General features: G+C 49.3%; 2 protein-coding genes across 14 annotated transcripts; one reads left to right on the top strand and one right to left on the bottom strand.

Moving 5' to 3' along the window:
* Positions 1 to 1016: 1016 nt before the first annotated feature.
* COPS7B (COP9 signalosome subunit 7B) lies at positions 1017 to 20395 on the top strand. Of its 13 annotated transcripts, none has more exons than XR_008237459.1 (9): positions 1022 to 1210; positions 3337 to 3512; positions 4733 to 4808; positions 6349 to 6437; positions 7028 to 7230; positions 8517 to 8622; positions 10123 to 15107; positions 15945 to 16753; positions 18316 to 20395. XR_008237459.1 is itself a non-coding variant. In XM_052803312.1 (7 exons), exons 2-7 carry the CDS (start codon positions 3351 to 3353, stop codon positions 14994 to 14996), a joined length of 645 nt encoding a protein of 214 aa, XP_052659272.1. In that variant the 5' UTR covers positions 1017 to 1210; positions 3337 to 3350; the 3' UTR covers positions 14997 to 20395. The 13 variants fall into 13 exon arrangements, 2 of the variants coding, with proteins under 2 accessions (XP_052659272.1, XP_052659271.1); XR_008237458.1 differs by having other exon boundaries at positions 15945 to 16050; positions 16581 to 20395; XR_008237457.1 differs by having other exon boundaries at positions 15945 to 16050.
* On the bottom strand, positions 20393 to 24307 carry NPPC (natriuretic peptide C). Its single transcript, XM_052803313.1, has 3 exons — positions 24092 to 24307; positions 22282 to 22597; positions 20393 to 20841 (listed from the first exon to the last, which is right to left on the bottom strand). The coding sequence occupies exons 1-2, from the start codon at positions 24182 to 24184 to the stop codon at positions 22295 to 22297; spliced, it is 396 nt and encodes a 131-aa protein (XP_052659273.1). The 5' UTR covers positions 24185 to 24307; the 3' UTR covers positions 20393 to 20841; positions 22282 to 22294.

Here is a 24307-nt window from a genome sequence, read left to right on the forward strand (position 1 = left end):
AAGATGGGACCCTGGGGACCCACTGCGGATGGCTCTGAGGTGCAGGCTAAGCCCCATCAGTTTTCCTAATAGTTTCTGATGTTCATTCCCTGAAAGCTCCCCCCTCCTGATGGTGCTGGTCCATGGTTTGATCTTCAGGGACTAGCTGACTGAAAGCCAGAAGCACTTTGCTCTCAGCTAAAGGATTTTTAACAGAATCACACTTTATTCACAGCATGGCACAGATGAGTGTACAGACCTCAGGGCGGGTAACAACGCCAAAAGCCCTCTTGTTTCCACCCCTGGTCTTCTACACCCTCAAGATCTGTGTCCTGGAGAGGACCTCAACCCCTCCAGCTCCCTGCTCCCCCACATCACAGACCGAGCTCTGGCCTCTGGTTTGTCATTTGTATGAGCCATTTTTCTATGGAGTTTAAAATCAGTTCTAGCACCTTGTGGTCTTTCACCCCATCTCTTGGCATTTTTCCATTCACACCCCAGGAGGACTGGCCCGAGGGGCTCAGCTCGTAGCCTTCCATCGTCCTGCCCTGCGCGACCGTTCAATCTAGTAACGGCCCCACTTCAGCTTCTCTGACGTTGCCCGGTTCTTGCCATAAAATGGAAGCGTAATCCTCTCTGAAAGCTGTGGCGTATGCAAGGACTCGAAAGAGGAATGGGACCCGTACCTGTGAAACAGACCCGTGCCACCATGCCATCAGAACAAAGCACGCGCTACAGCGTGGCCTTACAACGGCGGCCCTTCGCGCAGGCCATTTTGGAGTGCCAAAACCCCACGACGCTGCCACGGCACCTCACATGCCCAAAAGAGAGAGGCAGAAGCTTCGCTTGCTTGTCATTAAACAGCTCCTCGGCACGCGGTGGAGGCGGAGAGGCGGCATTTGCCGTGCCAAAGCTCCGCGGGAGCCGCCGCCAGCACAGCCAGCCTGCCGTGCCCTGCTCCGGGGGAGGGGGGGGGGGGCCGCCAGCCTCACCCCCACCGCGAACGGGCGTGCACCGGCCACAGCCGCCCGGTTGCCGAGGGATGCCGGGGCGCGGTGCTCGGGCCCTGTGGCCGCCCGGGGACGGAACGCTCCGCCCGCGGCCGCGCGTTCCGGGGGAAGGAGCCGTGCGCGGGACACCGGCGCCGCCATCATGGCGGCCTGAGGCGCGGCGGGCACGGCGCCGGGAGCCGCAGGGCGGGAGGCCAGGCGGGGAGGCCGTGAGCTGAGAGGTAACGCCGGGGGAAGGGAGGAGCCGCCAGCCCGCCCTTCCGCGCACCGACCCTTCCCCGCTCCTCGGCCGCGTCCCGGCGCTGCTCGGGTGTGCGGCTCCCCGAGCCCTGAGAGGCGAGCGGGGACCGGGGTGGGCGGTGAGGGGCGAGAGGGCCCCGCGGCGGGACCTCGGGTAAATCACCCCCTGCGGCGGGGCACGACTCCCGGCCCGGCGGGGCCCGAGGGCCCTGCCGGGGGTCTGTGGGGACGGGAGGGTCGCGGGGCCTGGCTGCCTCCCTCCGTGCCCTGCAGCCCGCCTCCCTCCTGTGGGGTCTGCGTGAAGCTTCCCGCCCTGAAACCCCTTCAGGTACCTTAGAAAGGCTGCAGCAAGGCGTGACTGAGGGGAGAAACCCGGTTTATCCCCGTGTGTGCGTGGTTGTAGCCTTTGGGCAAGCTTCGTTGAAGTGTCTCGCGTTTGTATTTCAGTCGCTTCTCACCAGGATAAGTCGGTTGTGGAAAGAGCAGCGCGGTAGTGCCGGTGAACACGGTTGTGCAGACCGGTTGCAATAGCAATGCAGCTGTCTGAACGTTAACTTGGAAAGGGGCAAAGAACTGGCATTCCTTTCCTAGCAGGGCATGGATAAAGCCAACCAGTCTTTTGTAACCTCATACACCAGCATGTGTTTTGATTACCTGTGAGGGAGGACAATAACTCGGGAACCGTGAAATCTGGATTTCATTCCCAGCTCAGTCACTTCATGTGCTTTCTTGAGAAAATTGTCAGTCCTCTGTGTCTGTTCCTTATCTGTGAGCTGGGAGATCAGTACTGAGGTGTATTAGGAAGCCACAGTGTGTCTTAGTGTATTGCAGGGATTTCTCGGTCCAAACGGAGGTACTTTTCAGTCAGGCTGCACATGTGCCTTTCATGAAAAGAATCCCAAAGAGACTTCACACTGAGAACCGAGAAATCTTTGTGTGGAGAGTGCAAAAGATTGCCTGCTCAGGTTGGGACCGTTTGTACCTGCAGGTGTAATGGAATAGAGTAACGTGTATTTTTAGAAGTTGACTAATACAGGAAGCTGGCTGCGTTGCCTTCACAAGTCTTGATTTGGTTAGGCATGGTAAAACAGTGCAAACACCTGTGTGACTATACTACCCCCACAAGGGCAGATGTTGTCCCAGTGGTCACACAGAATGAGACAGGTTCTCTGGTGTTTGGTTTTCTTCACCAGAGTAAAGGTTACATGCTATACTCGATAATTATCCCATACAAATATAACACAAAAACCCCCTTATCTGCTAAATTCTTTGGTGTCTGAATAATACGCTTCGGAAGTTTTTTCTTAGTTGTTTGTAAACAAACAACTTGTTTTGTTGAATTTGTTAATAAACAGTGGTTTGCATTTCAAAAGCAACATGTGGGTGCTGGGAGACAACATGCACACCAGAAATGTCAGGCAACAGCTAAAGACAAAGAACCTCTCTTTACAGGGACTGAAATAGAGCCTTTGTAGAAAGGGTATTTTTATCACTTAAGCTTTCCAGTTAACCCAGAACACTTTAACTGTACAATGTAGACTGGTAAGCTACTTAGAGGCCACAGTTCTTTTTGCCTTTTAGGATCAGAAAGCTATAGGAATTATATATGTACGCTTTGTCTATAGGTGATGTCAAAGGAAAAGGTACGATGTATGGGCCTGCAAGGTGGATCAATTCTTCACAGAGAATTAAGTTAGTTGCTGGTTTGAAGCTGTGTGATGAGGAAGGAGGAAGTCTTAGCTGGCCTCTAATAGATGTAATAATAAACACCTTTGCAGTTGGCATTATTTGGCAGCATCAGTAGAAGGAATAGTCTGAAAAAAACATGGAATCTAAACTCCTTTCCTACTAGCAGGAGTAGATCCTTTTAGGGAATTGACCAGACAGTCTGCAGAAATTTTGCTCAGATACTGTGTGAATCATTGTTGCTCCCCAGGTAAATCAGCAGTTGAACCTGCTGGGTTCCTGGCCTGCCCTCTGAATGCTGAAGAAAAACCTGGCTCTGCTGACACCAAAACGTTACTATGCTGAGCGTACCTTCGCATCCCCTGCCAGACAGAATTCAGCAGAGAAAGGATGTATTAATATCATGTTCTTTTATTGACAGATTGAAAACCTAGAATGGCAGGAGAGCAGAAACCGTCCTGCAATCTTCTAGAGCAGTTTATTTTACTAGCCAAAGGTACAAGTGGCTCAGCTCTGACTGCTCTTATAAATCAAGTGCTGGAGGCTCCTGGGGTTTATGTCTTTGGAGAACTATTGGAGTTAACAAATGTGCGAGAGGTAAGAGATGAGTTTCTATCCTAATACCCCTTCTGCACTCCCGGTATAAGGAATCCCTAGAAGTTTCCACAGACAGCCTGTGCATGAAATTTCTGTGCTAGGAAGGGCCTGGTGCAACTTATCCTGGCTCTGAGATGTTTGTGTATGAGAGATTGATGTTGCTTTTGCCTCTATATATTAGATGTTAAAAAATACCTATATAAAGCTTTGCTACCTTAATGCAATTGCTAATACAGCAAAAACCTGGCAGTAGCACAGTAACAATTTTAAGAAGGCACCTAGCCAGCCAACAACGAAAAAAATCCCTTTCTACTGCTTCAATGTCCTGGAAAGCATAACTTCAATGCTCTCTGAAAGCCTTCATGAATAGACGTCTAGTGTATCAGGCCTGGGTGGTAACCAAATCCAAACCATTTCAAACCAAGGTGGAAAGTGAGTTCCAGAGCTTTTACTTAGAATGCCTCGCCAGCACCCCCCTCTACTACAATGAGGGAATCTAGGTTGAGTGTCTCTGCAGCTGGGGTAATGTGGTTACAGCAAGTCTTCCTTTCCAAACGGGCTCTTAGATATGCCGAAAAATGCCTCTATGGTTATTCAGCATTAACTTGCAACTACTGTTTTTTTTCCTGGATCTGCGTGCAGCAAATGGTATTAAAAAAACCCCAACACTCAATAAAAATCACTGGTTGGTGTTGCATTTATTCCAGTGAAGTGTTTGCATGCGAGAGGAGTGCTATTACTTTCAAATGCACACCACTTAAAATATTGAAGCTTGCTTTGCTTTGAAGTTTTTGTGCCTCTGCAGGTAAGCTGTCTCAGTTTTCCCAGTAATGGCAAGGATGCTTAACCAACCAACACCATTGCCTGCTTGCTTGTCACTTGATGAGAAGAGCTGGCCCTGTAGGATGTCAGCTGAAATTAAGAGCTGCCTTTTTCTTTTACCTCCTAAGGTACCGCACAAAGCAGTTGACAGTCCAAACTGTAGTTAAGTTCTGGTGCATAGAAATGGCTGGATCATCTTGACTCTAAAACTGCTGAAATTTGCTGCTGCTCAAGAGGCCTCACAAAGGGTTCAGCTCTTTAAGATTGGGACATAATTGCTCTTCTGGGTACTGCTTGCCCTATGTAGACTTAAAACATTCTCTGGAGAAGTTGCCTACCGGGGTTGTGTTGGCTGTTACTGTGTTACATGGAATTTCTTTTGTTTTCTTCCTATCCAGCTTGCTGAAGGGTCTAATGCTGCTTATTTCCAGCTGCTGAACCTGTTTGCATATGGAACATACCCAGACTATGTCGGTAAGAGACTGCCGCCTGTTTGCAGAGTACAAGACTGCTTTGCCTTTTAGAATTGTCAGAGGAGTTCTTTGCTTTCTGTGGTACCTGGTGTAGTGTGGCTGGGTGAAAGTGTCCAAGAACAGAATTTGCCTGGGAGGAGAATTGTTCATAGGGGGTCTCTGGGTCATATGTGCTTTTTAATTGCTAAAATGTGGAGGAAGGGCTAGAGACTATGGTGTTTTACTGGTTTGGATTGAACTGCAGCACTGGATTGAATTGGTCTGTAGCAGGGTTCATTGATGTTCACAGGCCACTTACCTCTGCAGAGTGCAATTTCAGACATCTGTTTTGAAATTTAGATGACACTGGTTATGAAAGCTGCAGAAAACTTAGACAAAATTGTTCTGCATTATTTATAAGAACCTATATAGTTTATGGGATAACCTTTTATTTTGTGACGGCATTGCTGAAACAAAATGAAGCATTTCTTAGCTAGAATACAAATCGAAATAATGACTTTTATACAGCTTCAGAAGGACTATGTGTGAATCATCTTACTATCTGTCGAGGTGTGCTTTTATCTCTGGTGCTTATGCTTCCATTCTGCTACAATTGAATACTTCATTTGTGAGTAGCAGCCTAATCCAAACCATTACAGAGTGTAACAAATAATTCTGTCATACTGCTGGCTATCACTGTGGTGGATAAGCTATCTAGTTCCTGTAAGGAGAAGTGGCATCTGTAAGTGCAAGGACTGGAAATTCCAGTGGCTGTGGAACAACATGAGCCTCATGAATTCTGTGACTGATTAGAGCATGTTTGCTGTGCATTAGTCTTGCGTCCCAGCATGTGACAATGCAGTTCGTTCTTCCTTTTCTAGTGAAGAAAGAGAAAGGGGGAAAAGTAGTCAAAATGTAGAGCATTGAGGTGGGATGGATGGGAGAACTTGAGTGGCCCTGAAACACTAATTTCCATTAAAGCAGATATTTTAAAGAGTTTCTTTGCTTTGGAAAGCTGCCAGTTTCCTTTCTGTTTTTAAATATTCATGAGGCACATGGATGACAGTGAGGCCATCTAGATTAATAATTTCTCCTCTCTTCCTCAGCCTGGTAGTTTACACTTTCAACCCTAAATTCTGCAGCTCTTCAGAGAAGTAAAACGTTTACTGTATTTACCACCAGATGAGCAAAGGGGCAAGATTTTATTCTGTCAGCTCGTTAATGAAATAAAAATGACTTGGTGGTAGAAACAAAGCATTGACCAACTGTTTTGGCAGGACATCACTTGTGTAGATGTGAAGTATGTTCTAATTCCAAAACTAGAATTACTAAAGAAGCAGAGAAGAATGGAATTGCCAACTTGTTTTTTAAGTTTTCCCCTCTGTCCCTGGGTGTGCTAATCTGTCATCAGCAGCAGCTCTCTCTGCTCACCAGCACCCACAGTAGCTGGAGGAATTCAGCCTTTCAGGGTTTAGTTTAGTATAACTAGCCTGAAGTTCTGCAGCCTGGATTACATAATTCTTGATGGAAAGTCCTGAATCTTGTCTTTTTAACATTAACAGCAAACAAAGATAACCTGCCTGAATTAACAGTGACTCAGAAGAACAAGCTGAAACACTTGACGATTGTAAGCCTGGCTTCCAGAATGAAGGTAAAGTACACTGTGTATGATAGCAGTTGTCTTCTTGTTTGGTTTTGGTTTTGAAAATGGCATCAATTCCACAGCATTGAAGTTGTATCGGACTGCATGAGTACTCATGAAAAATCCTGCAACTAGGAAAGTACCTGTAATGTACAGTGTCCTCTCATGGGGCATTTGGGACATTAACTTAATGGACTTCCATGGATGAGATGTGGGGGTGTCTGAACTGCCGTGCAAATTGGTCAGGAAGGCCTGGGAAACTTTGTATGGCTTCTTTCACTGCTGGAAATGTAGAATCATTCTTAAAAACACTGACTTTTTGTTCAGAGAAAACTAAGCAATACTCTTAATTTCTTCTACAATCCCATTACCTTTTTTTCCTCCAGAATGTGCTATGCCAAAGCTTCAGGAATTACCAAGGTTGTGTCAGAATACTATGTAGCCTAGTAGCAGGTGTTTGTTCTGCCACAATGAGTTACTGCTGTATTTGCAGGTTAAAGTATAGGATACAATAAACATTTGTGTCTTGACCTTCTGAGACTTAGCTGTTCATTTTGGCTCTAGGACTGTTAACTTATTCTTGGACTTGCTGTTTTTAGTGCATTCCTTATTCTGTGTTGCTGAAGGACCTGGATATGAGGAATCTGAGGGAGTTGGAAGATCTGATTATTGAAGCAGTTTATACAGATATTATCCAGGGGAAGTTGGATCAACGAAACCAGGTGCTAGAGGTGGATTTTTGTATTGGCAGAGACATTCAGAAGAAAGACATCAGTAACATTGTCAAAACGCTCCAGGAATGGTAAGTCAGTCTCTCCACCTTCCTTGTACATAGCTTGTCCTATTTTTTTCTTATTCCTCAAAGTTTCAAGTGCTGGATCAATTTCACCATGTTCCATTAATCAGGAGTCTTATGTTGTAAGTAGGCACTTGGAGGAGGAGTCTATTGGGCAAGTTTTCCAAGATTCCATCTAGGGTTCGATTTGTGTTACATATCAAGCCAAACTATACCAGGTCTTGAGATTCTGCTCTCACTCTATGTAATTTTTACATGGCAGAACCCTAGCAAGGAGTCAAGGCCTTTACAAACAGACGTGCCAAACTGGACTCATGGTCTTATGGTGGGAGCCACTCCCCTTTCTGCTGTTATACTTGATAAGGGAAACAGAACTGTCTGTTACTTTTCAGCCTTTTTCACTGTGATGAGAACTGCATGGGCTAATTCTAGAGAACCACAGTTCTTTGGAGGGGATGTCTCTTCAAGTTTGAAGTTTCAGATGCCTTTGTTTGCCTTTTCTTTGTTCCTGCAAATGCAGGCTGCATGCAACCATGTTGGGACTGTGGTACTATCTTTTTGTACCTTTGCCAGGAAGCTGCTTCTCATCTTTGTGGGATTCCCTTCTCACCCAAATTCCGCTGTAGACTGTGGAGCTGTGGCAGGTTCTGAGCTGACTGGGAAGTGCTTCCTAGTTGCTGTGGTAATGAGTGCATGAAAAGTAATTAAACTGCTGGGAAAATATGCTGTCCTGAGGTGGGGGCAGGTTTTTTGCTTCTCTACTCCAACTCCCTCAATCCCCTCACGGCGGGAGGGCTCTGGCAGCTTCCAGGGCCTTACAGCATTGTTTGGAAGGTTAACAATGAACCCACTGCCAATTTCTTTTATGTCCTCTCCAGTTACGAGTTCTGTGTTGGAGGAGTGCTCTTGTCTTTTGAACACTTAATAGGCAGGGGGATTCTCTCAATCTGACTTCTTTGTTTAATTTTAAAATTTTACTTGCTTTTGAAAAATGCATTGCATCCCTGTTTAAGCAGTAATTCTGATTGAAAAGGAAGTTGAAAGTGCATTGAACCTGCACTTACTTTTTGATAGGCAGGTAAGAGTAACATGGACTAGCTGAAGAATGCTGTGAAATACATTGAGTAAACCGCAAGGCTTTTTCTTGCCAGCTTTTTGGAACTCTAATCTTTAAGCAGGAAGTATAAATTTAATAATCTCCTAAACTTTTAGGTGAGCATGACTTTTCAGATTGCCAGATTGAGCTGTTCCAGAGAGGACTCGTAAACACTGACATTGTTTGTATCTTGCAGGTGCGATGGTTGTGAAGCGGTTCTTTTAGGAATTGAGCAGCAAGTACTTAGAGCCAACCAATACAAAGAGAACCATCACCGAACTCAGCAGCAGGTAGAGATGGAGGTGGGTAGAGAGTCACTTCATACTGGTCTATCCTTTTTGATAAATGTTTGTTTACTGAAGAAAATAAGCTGGTAACACCTGGTTAATGGTCATGGCTTCTCTGAAGTAGGCTAGCAATCATGCAAATCAGATGTGGTGGTTTGGGGTAGGAAGAAAACACATCTGCTTCTGTTTGCTAGTAACACCACAAACATCAAACTTGCCCACTCTGAGCAGGTTGGTACTTTTCTTTATAAATTTTTTATAAATTTAGGCTAGGTGGCTGCACTAGCTGTGGTTTCCTGAATTGATTTGTTAGGAAAAGTGTGCTTTTAACACAGAGCTTTGATGCAATTCTGTTCCTTTTGTACAAGGCAGGAAGGAAAAAACAGTTCTTTTTGTTTTAAACCTGAAAGTGTAATTAACAAAATCTCTCGAGTCTCATTGCTTTTGCAAAAAGTGCTCTCAACAACTTCCTTTGGGATCTTTCTGTTGGGGTCAAGTTGAGCACCCAGACAGGGCTTTGACATGCTGTCTTCAGCAGCGTGACCTGGGAGCGCTCCTGCCTCTGCTCCATATGCAGTTAGGCAGTAGATGGCAGCACGGGCACACGATTTTAGCCCCTGCTGATGTGTATTTACTTGTGAGAACAAATCTTGGCTAATACAGCTGTAAAGGTGAAAATGGTCCTCCCGAGACACTTGCTCAGGGTTTATTTCTTGCAGAGTGCTGCATCCCTGCAGGTTTATGTTTGCCTTCTGAAGCAGCATATGCTTGGCGGCTTGATTGGCATCCATAGTGCATTTGGTTTGCCAGATGCCTTTGCCGTGGGTTGGCACACCTGACTCCTAAACTTGTTTTGGCCTGTGTTTTTTTGTTTTGTTTTTTTTTTAAGGTTTGCTCGTTGTATTTCTGGTGAGCCCTACAGGGTTCCAGGGGACAGTGTGGTGCCTGGTGCTGTATCTCTCCTTTTCAGCTAGAGTAGCAGAAGCTTTACTGCTGCCTCCCACAAAACCAATTGCTGTTTCTGCTTCTAGCAAATATCTGTGGCTCAGACAGCCAGCTAGGCCAAATGGCATTCTCCCTTTTCAAGTGCTGTCCTAAGTGTAAGTTTGTTTTTTTCACAGTCTCCTTTGTCCTTCCTGCTTCTGGCCAACGTAATGGTAGGATGGCTGCCCTCTGCACCAAGGCAGCAGTAGGTCCCTGCAGCCAGCCAGAAAGGTGGTACAATATTGTGCCGTTGTCTCTTAGGGAAAAAAAAAAAAACAACAAAAAAACAAAACAGTGATCTCTAGTTATTCCATATTGGACCCAGACTGGAAATATTAGCAACTCCTGGCTCTAACTGAGGATGAAACGTTACCTTTAATAAACTCAAGTACAGAGCATGTTTCTGGTGGGAGAGTTTATTTCATAATCTCCACTCTATACTCCAGGGTTTTTTCAATGTGTTTATGGACAGAGTTTCTACTGCGAGGGGAGGAAGAAGCAGGTGCTGATTCACTGTCTCTTCTTGGCCAGGTCACAAATATAAAGAAAACATTAAAAGCTACAGCCTCGTCGTCGGCACAGGAGATGGAACAGCAGCTGGTAGAGCGAGAGTGCCCTCCACACACAGAACAAAGGCAGCCCACAAAGAAGATGTCCAAAGTCAAAGGGCTGGTCTCCAGCCGTCACTAGAACATACCATCTAAATGTCATTCAGCTAGGAATGACAACAGGAGGAGCAAAAAAGGGCCTGCGTCTCCTTTTTCAGTGGGTTCTGGGCCAGTCACTTCCAGGCTGGCAAATAAAAGCCCTGTTTGATTACAGCTCCCAGTTAGCAGCACCTGGCTAAGTTACACTGTGCAGCCTCTATTAATTTCCAGGGTGTCCCTGTTCTGGCCCTGTAAAGAGGGACTTCTAAAGAGAGGGACTAATGAAAAGGGGCAGGAAAAAAAAAAAAAATCTGTGAACAGTTTTGCTCCCTCCCAGCCAGTCTCATTGCTGCTTAACCTTGAGGAAGCTGCTCTACTATGCTGTACAAAATCAGATCCTGGGAGAACTTCTGTAGCAAGTGTCTGAATCCCAGGGTTGAAGTGTGGCTACCAAAGCCAGGCTGGGAGTGAGGAAGCCATCAACACAGATCTTTTCATTCCCAAAGGGACCGCAGAAAGGTTTCTAGGCCAGGAACTGCTTTACAAGGAAGTCTTCAGCCTTTCCACTACCCCTGTGTATTTTAAACTGGGGTGAAATTTACACTACCTCGCCCTGTGAAGATGAGATCCAGTGCTGGGCTGTTTACTTAACTGTTTGTTTACTGCCCTTACTAAGCCCTTTAATCTCTCACAGATTTAAAGCACTGTTCTGCATCTCTGAGGCATCAATACAATAAGGAGGAAGCAGGCTGCTCTTTCAAGCCTTCCTTCTTGCAGGTGGTTAGGGGCATACTAGAAACTGTGTTCCTTCTGAATGTGATGTCACCTCCCAGAGCTGCTTGTGAGTTGTTTCCCCTATCGATACCTTCAAAGGGTAATGCATTTGCTCTTCCTTGGATGCTAGCAACAGTGGTCTGCATGGGAGAAGAGCCTGTTTAGCGTTGTGGCAGGCTAGTGGCCCAGGACCCACTGGCAGGGGTCGCAGCAGCATCCCCTTGCTGAAGCAATGGACTTGACTAGGCTTTCTGAATTTTGAACACTTTCAGGTTGTATTTTCCTCCCTTTTTTTGTACGTTGTTGTGATTCTAAAGCATTTCAGCCTTTGTTTTGTGTTTTTTATTTGTTACAGACTAACTTCAGGTGATTTGCACCTAGTTTGGCAAGGTGTGGGGGTTTTTTTTTAGGGGGGAGGATGGGGTTGGCATTGAAACAGCAATTCACAAAAAAGCACATTTTAGAAAAAAATTAAAAATGCTGATTTAATGTCAGAGTGTGGAGTCTTGGCTTTGAGGCTGCTTTAGGCTCGTAGTCCAACAGCACTTGTTCACTTGAGCATTTACTTGATTCTTGATGTTACGGTATCAGAAGGTCTGACTAATCTCCCTGATGCAGTCGGGAGGCAGGGAAGTGCTCTTCCCATTTTGTCAGTAGTTTGTCCAAATTTGTGCAGAAGGTTCTGTGGCAAAGCCAGTAGCTGAGCCCAATGTCCTGAGCCTGAACACCTTTGATGCCTGATTGTGGAAGGCTTGTAGTTGTGCTCTGTCTTAGGCCGATCAATTCCGTCCTCTAGGTCTAGCAGAGCTGCTTTGTAGTTTGGCCCCTGCATTTCACTTCACTCCATGCTGTAAAGAGAAGGGCTTTCCATGAGCAGGCAGGAGAGCTGTTTAAGCAGAGGACTGTGACAATGCTCCAGTCCTGCAGCCAGCTGTCACCTGCACTTGCTTGTGCAATGCACGTGCCTTCCTCTTATTGCTACCAGAATTCTTTGCCATCTGTGTGTTTTTAGTCCTCAGTCACAGGACTTGTACACTTGTGAAAGTAAATTCCTCTCCTTTTCTTCTCCTGCAGTGCAGGCACACCAGCTTCTAATCTTGGGAGGTGGATCTAAATATCTCCCATCCAGTTGCCTCTGGGTCAAGTCCCTTGGTTTCTGATTCTCTGCCAACTCTCCCCCTAGAAATGCTAGCCAAAAAATTCCTAGGGAAGGATGCTGAGTGAATAAACCCAGAGCACGAAGCCTTCCCCTATATCTTAAGGGAACTGTTTCCCAAGCAGTGGCAGTACTAGTTTCTGTACTAGCTTCTCCCAGTGTTTAGCTGACAGCTTCTCAGGAGGTGTAGGTCGACTCTGTGTACCCAAGTCTAATAGATCTGTGTGATGGAAATGAACTAAGTCCATTTCTGGCTTCCTGCGTGGACAGCTGCAGTGTACTGGTCATGTAGTTCTTCACTAGATTTGACTAGTGAGGAGGGGTTCTGTGGTCCTCACTAGCTGTTTTCTTTCCTTCCCATTTTTAGTATCAGTCCTGCAAAGAGGCAGGAGGAATACAAATGCCATTGGAAGTCATTTTAGCTCCTCGGCAAGCCACAGTCTGCTGGGGAAATAGATGTGAATTTGGCATCCTTGGTGTTTATTCCCTGCCAGTTACAGGAGTCACATTAGTTTGCTGAAGCTTCTTTAGTGTTGGAAGTTTTTGAGTTTGTTCTTACGTTTTTGCTGTTCTCAAAGCCTGGCTGGGGGTGAAGATCTTATTTATGCTTCGGTACACATTGCCTTTGATCAGCAAAGAAGCAAGGGAGGAAATAGCACTTTCAATAAAGAGCTGTCCCATGCTTGACAGCGATAGAGGACGGAGAAGGGAATGGGGTATTGGAGGGAACTGAGCTGTTTGCATGTTTGGCTTTCCTGGTGTGCCAGCAATGCGCTTGGTGCCGCAAAAGGAGGGGGGTGTCTTTGCAATGAGCCCAGTCTGAGATGAGTCATTAACAAATGACATGCACAGAGTACCTGGGGGAGGCAAACAGCTCTGCAGCAGCTGGTTAATGAATCTGGCTTGAAGGAAAGAGTTAGAAGCTATTCCAGGAATGAAGCAGAAGGCATAGTTGTTAACAGGGAAGGATGCAGGAGGTGCTATGCTGTTTGAGAAGGACAACAGATAAAGACTGCATTGACTCCCTGTGAGTGCAGGGAGGGCAGCAGCTCGGAGTGGAGTTGTGTGAATTAGGGGCTGGTGGGGGCTAAATTGCAGAAAATTTCAAGTGGGAAGTGCCTGGGGAGCCTAACTGCTATGGGGACAAGAGGGAGATGGAAGCAGAGGTGGATTTGATGCAAACTCCCACGTATTGCTTGTGCCTGCTGGAGGCAGCTACCGCTGTTTGTCTGAGCGCTGCTGGACACTGCTCCCTGATGTGGGGAGAGCATCCTGCCCTACTTCGTTTTATGGCAGCAATGGGCTGCTCCAGCTGCAGCTCACTTCAAGATTGCAGCAGGACAGAGTTTGAGCTATTGAACTTCTGTTTGCAGCCTCCACCCGGAGGGAGACAAAGTAGATGGAGCTGCCTTCCCTCTGCTCTTCAGGGCTTTATTGTCTAGCTTCGTGTTCTGCAGCTCCACTTGTACTAGTGCTTGTTTAATATGGAATTGAGCACTGAGCTGGAAAATGGAAGAGAGGATCTCAGCTGATTGCAGTGCTGGTAGACTGCCCTAGCCCTAAAGCTGTGCCTCATGCTAACAAATGTCCCTGGCATTCCTGCTGTGACTCAGTTGATACCAGCTAACATCAGGCAATTCTGGAACATGATAAAGCAGTGCTGATGTCAATCTTTTTACAGAAGAAAGTTTTGGCTCGAAATCTATTGTTCTTTTATTTCCCTCCTCACCTCCTTAGATAAGTTGAATGCTAGCTTAGTCTTCTGTTGGGAGCAGGAGGGAAAATCAGTGATGCTGACAGACCCTTTTGTGTTCAGATTTGAGACCCATCCTGCAATCAGTCTTGTGCAGACTTCTGAAATCCCATGGGTGCTTGTGGAGCTGCACGCAGGCTTGCAGGTGTCTCTCCATGCATTGGCTACAGGAGTAGGACCTGCAGAGCTGCTCTCCAGAGTGAAGCTGGGGAAAGTGAAGCTTTTGTTCCCATAGAAGAGAGTGGTGGTAAGAGATGGCCATTTTTCCACCAGCACTGCAAAGTGAATTTTGCTGAACAGCTTTCTCTTCCTGGAAGAATGGAAAATGATAAAGAACCCAGTGGGTGTCTTTGTGTTTGCTTGTAGTGTTCTGCTTATCCTATGAAGGGAAAATGCATTGGTCCGTGTGTGCAAAAAGGAAGTTGGGCTTACTCATTGCAGGGGAGGCAGAAGGAAGAGTGCCATCAACTTTGATAACTGTATCAGAATGTAACAAAGTGCATGGGTGCACCAGACTTTTCCTAAACTTTCAGTTCTGTACAGGTTTATAGGAGTGCATCTAAGCTGTTTAGAGAGGCCTCCGATTTTTAAAACCACATAAAGCCCACCTCCTGCTGGGGTAAAACAGTCAAAGCTTATGCATTCCTAGGTGTGTTGATGCTGCTGTTTGTTACTTCAGTATCTGAGTCTGTTGCAAACATTGCAATGGAGAGAAACAGTGTTGCTCTTTGTTATTCTGAATAATGGGCAAATGGTGAAAGTAAAGAACCTGCCTCACAAGTATAAGGACCGAGCTAGCCAGATCTCTGACACCTACTCCCATACGAAGTTTTCTGTTGGTTCCCTGCCCTGCCCCACTAAGTCCTTTATAGCATCTGACCTAATGCAAGGGAACCAAAACCTGAATCTGTCTAGTTTATTTTTTTGTAATCTGAGAGAGAGTAACCTAGGGGCATCAGGAAATGTAAATTAAAGTTTAGAGTGATCTCAGTTCCTACTTGTAACCTCAGCCTTGTATTTTTATTATGGAATTTTAACCTGACAGTCTGATTGAATTTCTCGGCAGAGTTTTTAGAAATATGTCATTGTTTCACTCTGCTCCATGGCGAAGGTCGGTGTCTCTCAGGGACTGTTGACATTTTGCTGATATTCCATCAAGTTTGGCCCTACCACAGACCTACCAGAGGTAAGTGATTGAAGCTAGAGAGGTGTACTATAAAGAAAGTGTGTATTTACCCCGTAGCCTGACTTGCTGTACCCTGCTTCTTAGTGGCACTGTGGTGGTACCTCCATCTCTGATTAGTGAACCAGACAAAGGGTTGGGCAGAGCAGCACTTTGCTCCCTGTCTTCAAATACACAGGCACACACGCTGCTTCTTCCCACAGTGTGTAGACCTCGTGAGGTCTGATGTATTTGCTACAGGCTACAAATTGCATGAGTGTGATAGCTGTGACCATGGCTTTGTCTTGTCAAGAAGAAGACAAGATGTCCCTGCTCTAGTGAATGAGCATGCACACTGGAAATTCTAGGTAGTAATATGATGCCATAAGGTCATTTAACAGTCCTGAAATGTGTATTTCCCCACAGAGCGCAAAATAATTTGTGCCAGTAGTCCTTGCTTCAAGTAGTTTTAGTAGAAGATAGGACACCCTTCCGCAGCTCCAGGTCTCCTATAGAAAGACTTGTGAATCTCAGTATCATTAGGACATTTTTCAAATGCTTGTGCACATGTGATACCTCTGTGTTTCCAGAATAGCTGATTGTGGTGGGTGAGTGAAGCCTTGGTCCGTCAGAGATTGGCCTTTTTGCCAGTATTTTGAGCTTCTCTGACTGTAGGGTTGTATCTTCATGGGTATGAAGTTTGGCAGTTGTGCTGTCTAGCCCTCCAGACTCTTCCTGAAGATGCTGTTTATCTCACCAGCCCTAATGTTTCACTTGCTGTCTCATGATCAGCACAGTCCTAAGGGTGCCTTGCACTGATGCAATAAGTAATGTCTTGGTGTTTCATTGTCACCTTCGCAGCTGTTAGAGAGCACCAGTTCCTACAGGATCACCCGCCAGCTGTGATGCTATTCCTTTTACATCACGACTGTGAGATGACACCTCTCCTTGCTGGCAGACAAGCCAGGTGGGTAGGCATTGCTCCTCAGAGCTGTTCTGCACCTAGGGAGGTGCAGGCTGTTGCCTGGTTTAGCATAATGGAAATCAAGGACAAGGACAGTGTTACAAATAAGGGGCAAAGCACAGAGCTCTGTTCTATTCCAGCTCTGCTACAGCTGCAGAAAGCAACCTTGGGCAAATCAGCTCCTCAGCTGCATTTCCCAGGACAGCCTCTCTCTTGCATGCTGACTTTGTGACAGAGATTTGTAAAGTGCTTTGGTCTCCTGGCTGGGCAGAGGTTCATTGTTAATGGAATTGAAGATGCGTGTGTACAGGAGGAGGGGAATCTTAAAGCTTTTTAAGCTTTTCTAGAAGTCATCTTCCTCCTATATACCATACCATTCTTTTCCCCGATGCAAATAAGGTGGTCCACTGTGGGAATATAGGCCTGGAGTATTATGGGTAATATACCAGGTTAATTATGGAGGGGGCAGGAAAAATAGCCCGTGCCGTTTTCAACAATATCAAAGGGATGCTACCTAATGATTTTCCTATTAGCTCTTTTCCCAGCCTGCCAGAGTCACTGCAGAAGTGTCATTTACAAAGGCAGTTTGCAACTCATTACCCTGGATTTTCACTGTAGTTCTGCTCCAGAGAGCGTGGGCTTTTGCTGTGTGCCCCAACCTAATGAATTGCCTGATTCGGTTAGTGCTGCCATCCCTTCTGACAAGGTTAGTTGCTGACTGACAGGAAGGTGCCTGAATTCAATTCCCTTCTTGTTTTCAACTTGCACTTGTGTCAAGCGCAGGCTCCCTCTGGAAGCTGCCCTGTGATCCCTTCCCTTTGTTTTTTTGCATTCTGAGGGAAGCAACCCATGCTTAGAGAAGTCCTATAGCAAGTAGCAGGGGCATGTGTGCTGCTGCCCCGGCACTCCCTGCTCAATGCCTGAAGTCCCTTTCCAGCTGGAAAATTCCACTGCTCTCCTGCTCTGGGGCTCTGGGCTTTTCTTTTTCTTTGTTGGTTTGGGATTTGCTGTCACCTGAGCTAGGCTTTGTAACCTTTCAGCAATAAATACCTTGGAAAGGCTGCATTAATGGTACCAGGGAAGAATGTGCAATGTGGGCTGGGGGAACAGAACTGATTTCCCACACCTTAAGAGGGCAGCTGTGTCCCTGTTGTGGGGTCTCCAAGGTCTACTCTGGCCTGTTTGGGCTTTGCAAGGCACTTGTACAACAGTGCTGGAGAAAGCTCTTGTTCTTTTTCACTAAAGAGCAGTGTGCTTTGTCAGGCTGGGGGCCTATGGCTCATCTCATGCTAGGAATAGCTCCTGGAGAGGAGAAATCAAGACTGTTCCTATGTCGTGTCACAAGTACTCCCACTTGGAAGCTGAGTGTGGCTACTGCTCATTCAGCTGGTAATGCAGAAAACTTGTAGGTCCCATGGGTGCTAGTTTGACCTAAGTGTGGACAGAGGAGCTTGGGACTCCTGCCACCCTCACTTCCAGGTGTGTGTATACACCTCTGTTAAATGCCATTCTCTGAGCCCGCTGTTGAGGTGTCAGATGCCACTCCCGTGAGGCTGCAGCTCTTGCTGTTCATTTATGCTGTCTCTGGGCTGGGATGTGGCAAGGGAGTTTTCCAGTGCCAGCCCTGGATCCTTTTACTGGATGTCATGAGGATTTGACCTAGCTGGCCCACAAGGGAGGCAGTGACGTGAGGTCAATTTGTTTATGCTGCATGTGATGCCTCCTCCCCTCTTAATTAGATTCCTGTGGCCCCTCTTTCCTGCTGGCCTTGTTTCCTACTGAGCCCTGTCAGGGAGACCCAATTGTGGCCTTATCAGGTGCTTGCTGTGCTCTAATGAGCCGTTTCCATTTCCCATTCTGGCCTGTCCACCGAACCGAGGAAGGTGCTTGTCAGCGCTCTGAAAACTGACCTGTACTCGCAATGCCACTCTCTGCCCATCAGATCCACTGGTCTGGCTGTGCCACGTGGATGCTAAGGTTGAGTGGATCTGAAAGTTTTCCCAAGTGCTCTTTCACCCCCGAGTGCTCTTGCACATCAGCTCACACCCCCGCTGTGGGCACAGTGTTCCTGTCCTGCAGGTGGGAGACCAGCATGCTGAGGGACAGGGTGACTTATCCCTGGTCAGAGCAGAAGCAGCAAAGCAAGGAGCCAAGCTGTTATCCCGTCCCTCTGCACAGGGAGCTCTTGCTCTGATCGCTCTCCTTCTGCCAAACTGTGTCCTTTTGCAATGCAGCTTTGTCCTTTTCCTTGGGCTTGCTCTTTTCCAGGAAGCCCAGTGGACAGAAGGAACCCGTGCTGTGGGGCTGTGCTTTTCTCTTCGGACTACGCTGCAGAGGAGAAACGGGAATGCAGACCGTACGCAACCCCAGGCTGTGATCTCTGGGATCTCCCCCAACCTAAACTCAGGTTGTGCCTCACTTTGGTGGTCATATTTTGTGGATTGAATTCCTGAGACTGAGTTCCCTCTGCTCTGTTGAGGAGAGGCCCTCTGTCACCAGGCAGATGGTTTCATTCCACCTCTGGCTTTGCAGCAAAAAGCCAAAACTGGAAGAGGAATTGGCCCCACCTTGGTCCCAGCCTGGTACTCTGTTGCGGTCACTACTCTGGCTTCATGCTCAAGGACCAGGACCCTGAGGGGGACCTGCATACCATCTTCTTACACCACTGTTCAGACCTGATGTGCAAGGTCTGCACAGTAGGTGATTCCTTATTGTCCCTTAGGTTTGCTGGGTAACAGTGGACAGTCCCGTCTGATGGGCATCTCTTTAGGAGCTCCTGGTACAGCCCCTCCTTCCCTCTAAAGGTGTGCAGAGCTGGTAGGGTGACCTTCACGGGTGTTATATTTGCCTCACAGAGCCCTGACAGTGGGTTGTCATTACCTACAGACATCTCTGGAGGGTTCTAGCTGACCTTCAGTCAGGGCATGAGCTGCCAGCTGCCCGTCCTGCCTGCCTCCCTCCCAGCCCAGCCTCCCAGGGTCTTGATTTTGTTCCCCATAGGCAACATCTTACGTCGTCTGTCAGCTGCTGCTCCCCATCCAGCTGGACTCTGTGGGCACTGCGAGGTGGGTACCTCTCTGTGATGGAGGCTTTGCTCGGATGAGGCTAGAAATGTCACGTGCGTGCTCCTAACCTGATTGACCTGTCGGGTGTCTGGATGAATCTACTTGTTCTGTAAACTTTAATGTTCTCTAATAGTTGGGGAGAGTCTGGCTGGAGGTTTCTATGGTTTCCTGGTGGTTGCTATGGGAAAGGACTTCTCTGCCTCTAGGTCTTGGGTGACTTTCTTTTTGCCCTATCCTAGGCACCGGAGCCCAGCAGAACATAATGCTTGTTGTTTCCCAGCCCACTACAATGGTCAGGGCATAATTTGTGACTCCCGTCACGGCTGGGCTGGGTGCCTGCCACTCTTTTTCCTTTTTCTTTTTTTTTTTTTCTTTTTCTTCTAAGGCCTCTTTGAAGAATGAGACCAAAGAGCCTTCATGCAGGGGTTTGTGTGTTTGCTGCGCTTCCCACCCCCTCACTTGCTGTTTCCTTTAGAGCTCCAAGTCATTTTAACGATTTATTTCATGCACTTTACATAGTAAGAAGCTGTAGCAACAGCTGTGTCCGTGAATCCTTACCAGACAGCCCTCAGTATATTTTGGTCTGTCTATGTATTGTCGCAGGCACAGTTAAATAAATCTCTGCTGGAGGAAGGGACTTTACAGCTTAGCTGCAAAGGTTTGGCGAATGGGAATGTCAACAAGATACTTAGTGAGCTGCTGGCTCCTAGAGTAACAGCACCTCTGGCATAAAGCTCTGCTTCCGTTAGCGCAGCTGGGGGCCAGATCCAGTGTGGTCTTTTTGTTGCTGTCAGCAGGGACTGCGTCTCTGTACAGTGCCCAGTGATAAAGCTATAGTTATGGGACAAAATTTGGACCCAAACCTGCAGACTGGAAGTGGTTAAAATGAGTCTAGGCCAAACGCTGCTCTTGTTGCGCTGCTATCAGTCTGGATCTAGGCTATTGAACATGATGGGCTTATTTCCACCGGTGCTGTTCAGGATCTGGGCATAAATGAGTTGCCCGAGGCCGCGTGCTCTCTCGGGGAGCTGAGCTGTGTTCTGCAGAGGCTTGCAGCTGCACGCAGCACCAGGCAGGATTTGGTCTGTCAGAGCATCACAGGATTGGGTGCAAGTTTACTTTTGCATACGGGATCAAAGCTTAAAATATTGGCTGGCCTTTCTCTCGCTCCTGACTTTTCTAAAACATCTGAACAATTTCTTCTTTACCTCTGTTAAAATCAATCAATCTGACATTTAAATTGTATGTGAATTTGATAAATAAAGACAGGTTACAAAATGCCACATGGAATGATTTTTTTTTTAAGTTTTTCAACTACTTAGGACAAAAAATGTTACAATGCTTGACTTTTCATTTAGTTACATAAATAATTTTTTTATAAATATCTCTTTATAAACAATATATAAATAGCTTTACAACATAAATACATTTATGCATGACATGAATTTACAAACAGCAATGTTATACAGCTGGCTTCATCAGTCTCTTGGAAAAAGCACTGTCCCTTGTCTTGGTGAGTGTTTGTATATATAATATATATAAGATAGAGAGCACTTTTTTAAAAAATAACAAAACCAAAACAGCTGGTGCCATGACTCCTCGTACCAAAAAGAAAAACACAGCCACATCTTTTGTCCATTCCAGGGGGGGTCTCTGCTTTTCTAGGCGTTGCCTGGGGGATGGCCCTGCCTGGCCACGGTAGGAGAAAATGGACTATGGATTCAAAGCCCTGTGAGGAATGAGAACAAAGTGCCTGTTAGTCCTTGCCATACAACACCCTTACCCGTCCCAAGCTGAAACCCCTGTGAGAATAATCCTAGCATGGGGCCGGGGGATGCTGAAGTCAACAGAAGACCTCTCAGCTTTTTTGCTCATGCTGAAGCAAGGAGGAAGCTCACTCTTTGCTTTCTGGCTATTTGGTATTTAGGGGAGAGGCTGAGGGAAGCGTGCTGTTCCTCCTGGTCCAGGGTCTAGCAGAGGTCTCTTTTTTTTTTTTCCTGATGGGAATTTAACAAGAGAGGATGCGTGTGAGCTGGCTGCATGGTGTGCGTGTGCTTCTTAGAGCCGTGAGTTGGGTGATTCCTTGGGAGTACTGAGGAACCACTACACGAGGGAGCAGAGGAGCAGCACCCATCCCTCCGGGCAGGGCCATGGACCAGCACTGGCGTCCTGTGGGCACTGTTGGGCCCTGTTCTTCCCGTTGCTCTGCAGAGCAGCAGGATGCCTGGGTCTGGTCCCCTCTGTGCCCTATTATGTTACTGCAGGGTCAAGGCATGTCCCTGTGGTTGGGGCAGTGCCGTGCAGTGGGGAGAAGAGTGAGTGGCCTGGGCTGCAGTGGGCAAGCGCTTCCCCAGGTGTGAGTTCATCTGCCTGTGACCTGCTGGCAGGGACCAGGCCAGACCGGTGCCTCGCTGCCTGGCTTCCCCCCATCACCTTCGGGAAGAGCTGGCAGGGGAGGAGCTGCTGTGTTCCTCCTAAACTGGTCACTGCAGGGAAATGATGCTTCTTGCCCACTGGCCCCTAAGCACAGTGGCTGTGGAGCACTGTGGGAAGAACTTGTCCCAGCTTCCCGTAACTTGCTCAGATGCAAAGTCTGAGTCAGGAAAGTGCTACCCTTGGCTGTCACCACAACTAGGAGACACCTGGGGCACATGTGTATTGTTTTTCCTTAAATTAAGGGAACTGGAGCATGGCTGAGACAGGTGCCTCACTAATCCTCCCATCACAGGTGAGTAGGGGGTACCCTGCCCTCCTAACACGCGTCCATAGGTCACCTGTGTCTGTCAAGCATAGGGAGCAACTGGGAATGTATGGCTGCACTGGAGCTCCTTCTGCATCCTCCTCGGAGCCTGTGGGTCTAGCTCACGCAGAAAGGGGAATCTAGCCTGAGCTGCTGCGGGAGCGATGAACTACGGCCGGGGTCTCTGATCCTTCCGCAGAGGCAGGCAAGCCGGGCAGCAGGAGGGTTGTTGGAAGGGTGGGAGCGCAACTGAGGCCAACTTCGGGGTCCTCCTCTCTACCCACCAGCAACGCCGCGGTCTGCAGGTGGCTCAGCGGGCTGGCTACTTGCAACCCTACCCGCTGGCATCTCGCGTACGGCGGAGCGGCGCATCCTTCCCTGAGCGCCCCGCAGCACCCCCCCACCCCCCCGGCCCGGCCGTGCGCTCACCGCCAGGGGTCCCTCAGCAGCCGAGGCCGCTCATGGCGCCGATGCGGTCCAGCTTGAGGCCGAAGCAGCCCTTGCCCAGGCCCTTCTTATGGAGGCCCTTGTGGCGGCGGCCCGGCGGGTCCTGCAGCAGCCGCGCCCAGCCCGCCCGCGGCCGCGTCTCGGCCCGCGCCTCCCGCGCCTCCCGTGGGCCCGACCCGCCGCCGCCGCCGCCGCCGCTGCTGCTGCGTTCCTTGTCCCGCTCCTTGTCCCGCTCCTTCTCCCGCTCCGCCGCCGCCTCGGGCGGACCCGCCGCCGCTGCCGTCGAGCCGCGGGAGGCCTGGGGGGGGGGAGAGGGTCAGAGAGCCGCCGCCCCACAGCGCCCCCCGCCGCCCCCCTCAGGATAGCCCCCCCGCCTTAGGGGCGGGGACCCCCCCATTAGGGACGCGCAGCGGGGTCGGTGTATCCCCCCCGCGATGCACGGCCGGGATTGGGGTCTGTGCGCAAGCCGCCCCCCCCGCCCCGCCAGTGCAACCCGTCACCCCGCGACTGTGCCCAGGGCATCCTCCCCCCTCCTCAAATCCATGCTCCTTGCCCTGGGGTTGGAGCATCCCCCCAGGCCACACCAGAGCGGTGCCTTTCCCCCCGCCCCCCCCCCCCCCGGCACTGTCCCGGTCACTGCGTGCCCATCCCGGCTGGGGTCACCGCATTCCCCCCAAAAAAAAGGGCTGGTGGTGCAGCACCCCCAGCCGTGCTGCTGTCACTGCACCCCCCCCTCCCGATAATCTGAAGGGGCTTGAAAGCTGGCAGGGGACGCAGTGACCATTTGGGGGGGGTCACTGCGTCCCCTGCCATCTTTCAGGCCACTTCAAGTTATGGGGGGGAGTTCCTGCCCCCAGCCCAGCTCCGGGAGAGTGATACTACTCTGAGCAGCCCTCCCCACATCCCTGCCTTGCAGAGTGTCCCCAGCAGCGGTGGGGAGATCAGGGCTCCCCTTCCCTGCTGCCCCCTCCCCTAATTAATGCTCGCTGGGACCCCCCCACTCCTCCATTTCTGACCCACAATTACAGGGGGCACAGGCCCCCCGTCTCTCTCCCCGCTCGGGGCTGCTGCCCACCAAGCCCTGGGGATGCTCACCCCCATTCATCTCCCCGACCCCCCCGTATCACCCCTTTCTCTGCAGCCCGCACCCCAGTTCCTTACAGGGACACCACCAGTCCTGTCCCACCGCTGTCCTGGGGCACCCCTCAGTCCGTGTCCCTGTCTCTGCGCCCAGCCCTCGGGGCAGTGCCACCCAGTGTCGGTGGCCTCCGGTGCATCCCTCCTCCTCAGCATCGCAGGACACCCAGCTCCTTGGGACACCCCCATTTGGGGTGCCCCTTCCCCGGGGGATGCCCCGGGTGCCCCTGCCTGGCCTGTTTGGGCAGGGCTGCCTGGAGGGCTCTGGCCTCGCACCCTGCCCGCCGTGCACCTGCTGCCCGTCCCACTCCAGGTCTGCTTCCCTTCCCCAGTGCCCGGCATGGAGCGGGGTCCCGGGGTGACACTCGGGAGCAGACTGCCGCCCTCTCCGGCCCCGATCCCGCAGGGTATGGGGCACACGGCGCTCCCCTCCAGCCCCTGGTTTGGGGCTGACATCCCTGGGACACGCACGCTTGGGACAGGCTGGAGAAGAAGCAGGGGGGTCCCCTAGCACTCAAAAAGCCCATGGGGAAGGACGACTCCACTTTGCACTGGCTCTGCCACCCCAAAGGCACCCCACATCTCCCCCCTGTGCCGTTAGGACCCTCAGCGGGACGGGGAGAGGAGGGAGAGCCGGGGGCAGTTCCAGCCATACCTTCTGTGGGAGCTGAGATGCCGGCTTCGCCTCCAGCCTGACGGAGAGCAGAGCGAGTAAAAGTCCACCAGCCAGCAAGGGTGAGATCTGCATCCTGCGAGGCAGAGCAAGAGGGGGGCCGGGGGGGGGGGGAGGCAGCGGGAAGCCACGGGGAGCCCCGGGGAGAGGCTGGGACCGACGGGAGTCAAAGTTCAGAGCGGAGCCCCGAGGTCCCTC

This window comes from Harpia harpyja, chromosome 12 (genome assembly GCF_026419915.1).
Source record: "Harpia harpyja isolate bHarHar1 chromosome 12, bHarHar1 primary haplotype, whole genome shotgun sequence".
Taxonomy (NCBI): Eukaryota; Metazoa; Chordata; class Aves; order Accipitriformes; family Accipitridae; genus Harpia; species Harpia harpyja.

What these genes read in the sequence shown, in the direction of transcription:
- COPS7B (XM_052803311.1), top strand. Translation starts at nt 3,351, where the DNA reads ATGGCAGGAGAGCAGAAACCGTCCTGCAATCTTCTAGAGCAGTTTATT. An exon ending in AGTTAACAAATGTGCGAGAG is followed by an intron (nt 3,513 to 4,732) that starts GTAAGAGATGAG and finishes CTTCCTATCCAG; the next exon opens with CTTGCTGAAGGGTCTAATGC. An exon ending in GTCAAAACGCTCCAGGAATG is followed by an intron (nt 7,231 to 8,516) that starts GTAAGTCAGTCT and finishes TGTATCTTGCAG; the next exon opens with GTGCGATGGTTGTGAAGCGG.
- NPPC (XM_052803313.1), bottom strand. Translation starts at nt 24,184, where the DNA reads ATGCAGATCTCACCCTTGCTGGCTGGTGGACTTTTACTCGCTCTGCTC. An exon ending in CATCTCAGCTCCCACAGAAG is followed by an intron (nt 22,598 to 24,091) that starts GTATGGCTGGAA and finishes CCCCCCCCCCAG; the next exon opens with GCCTCCCGCGGCTCGACGGC.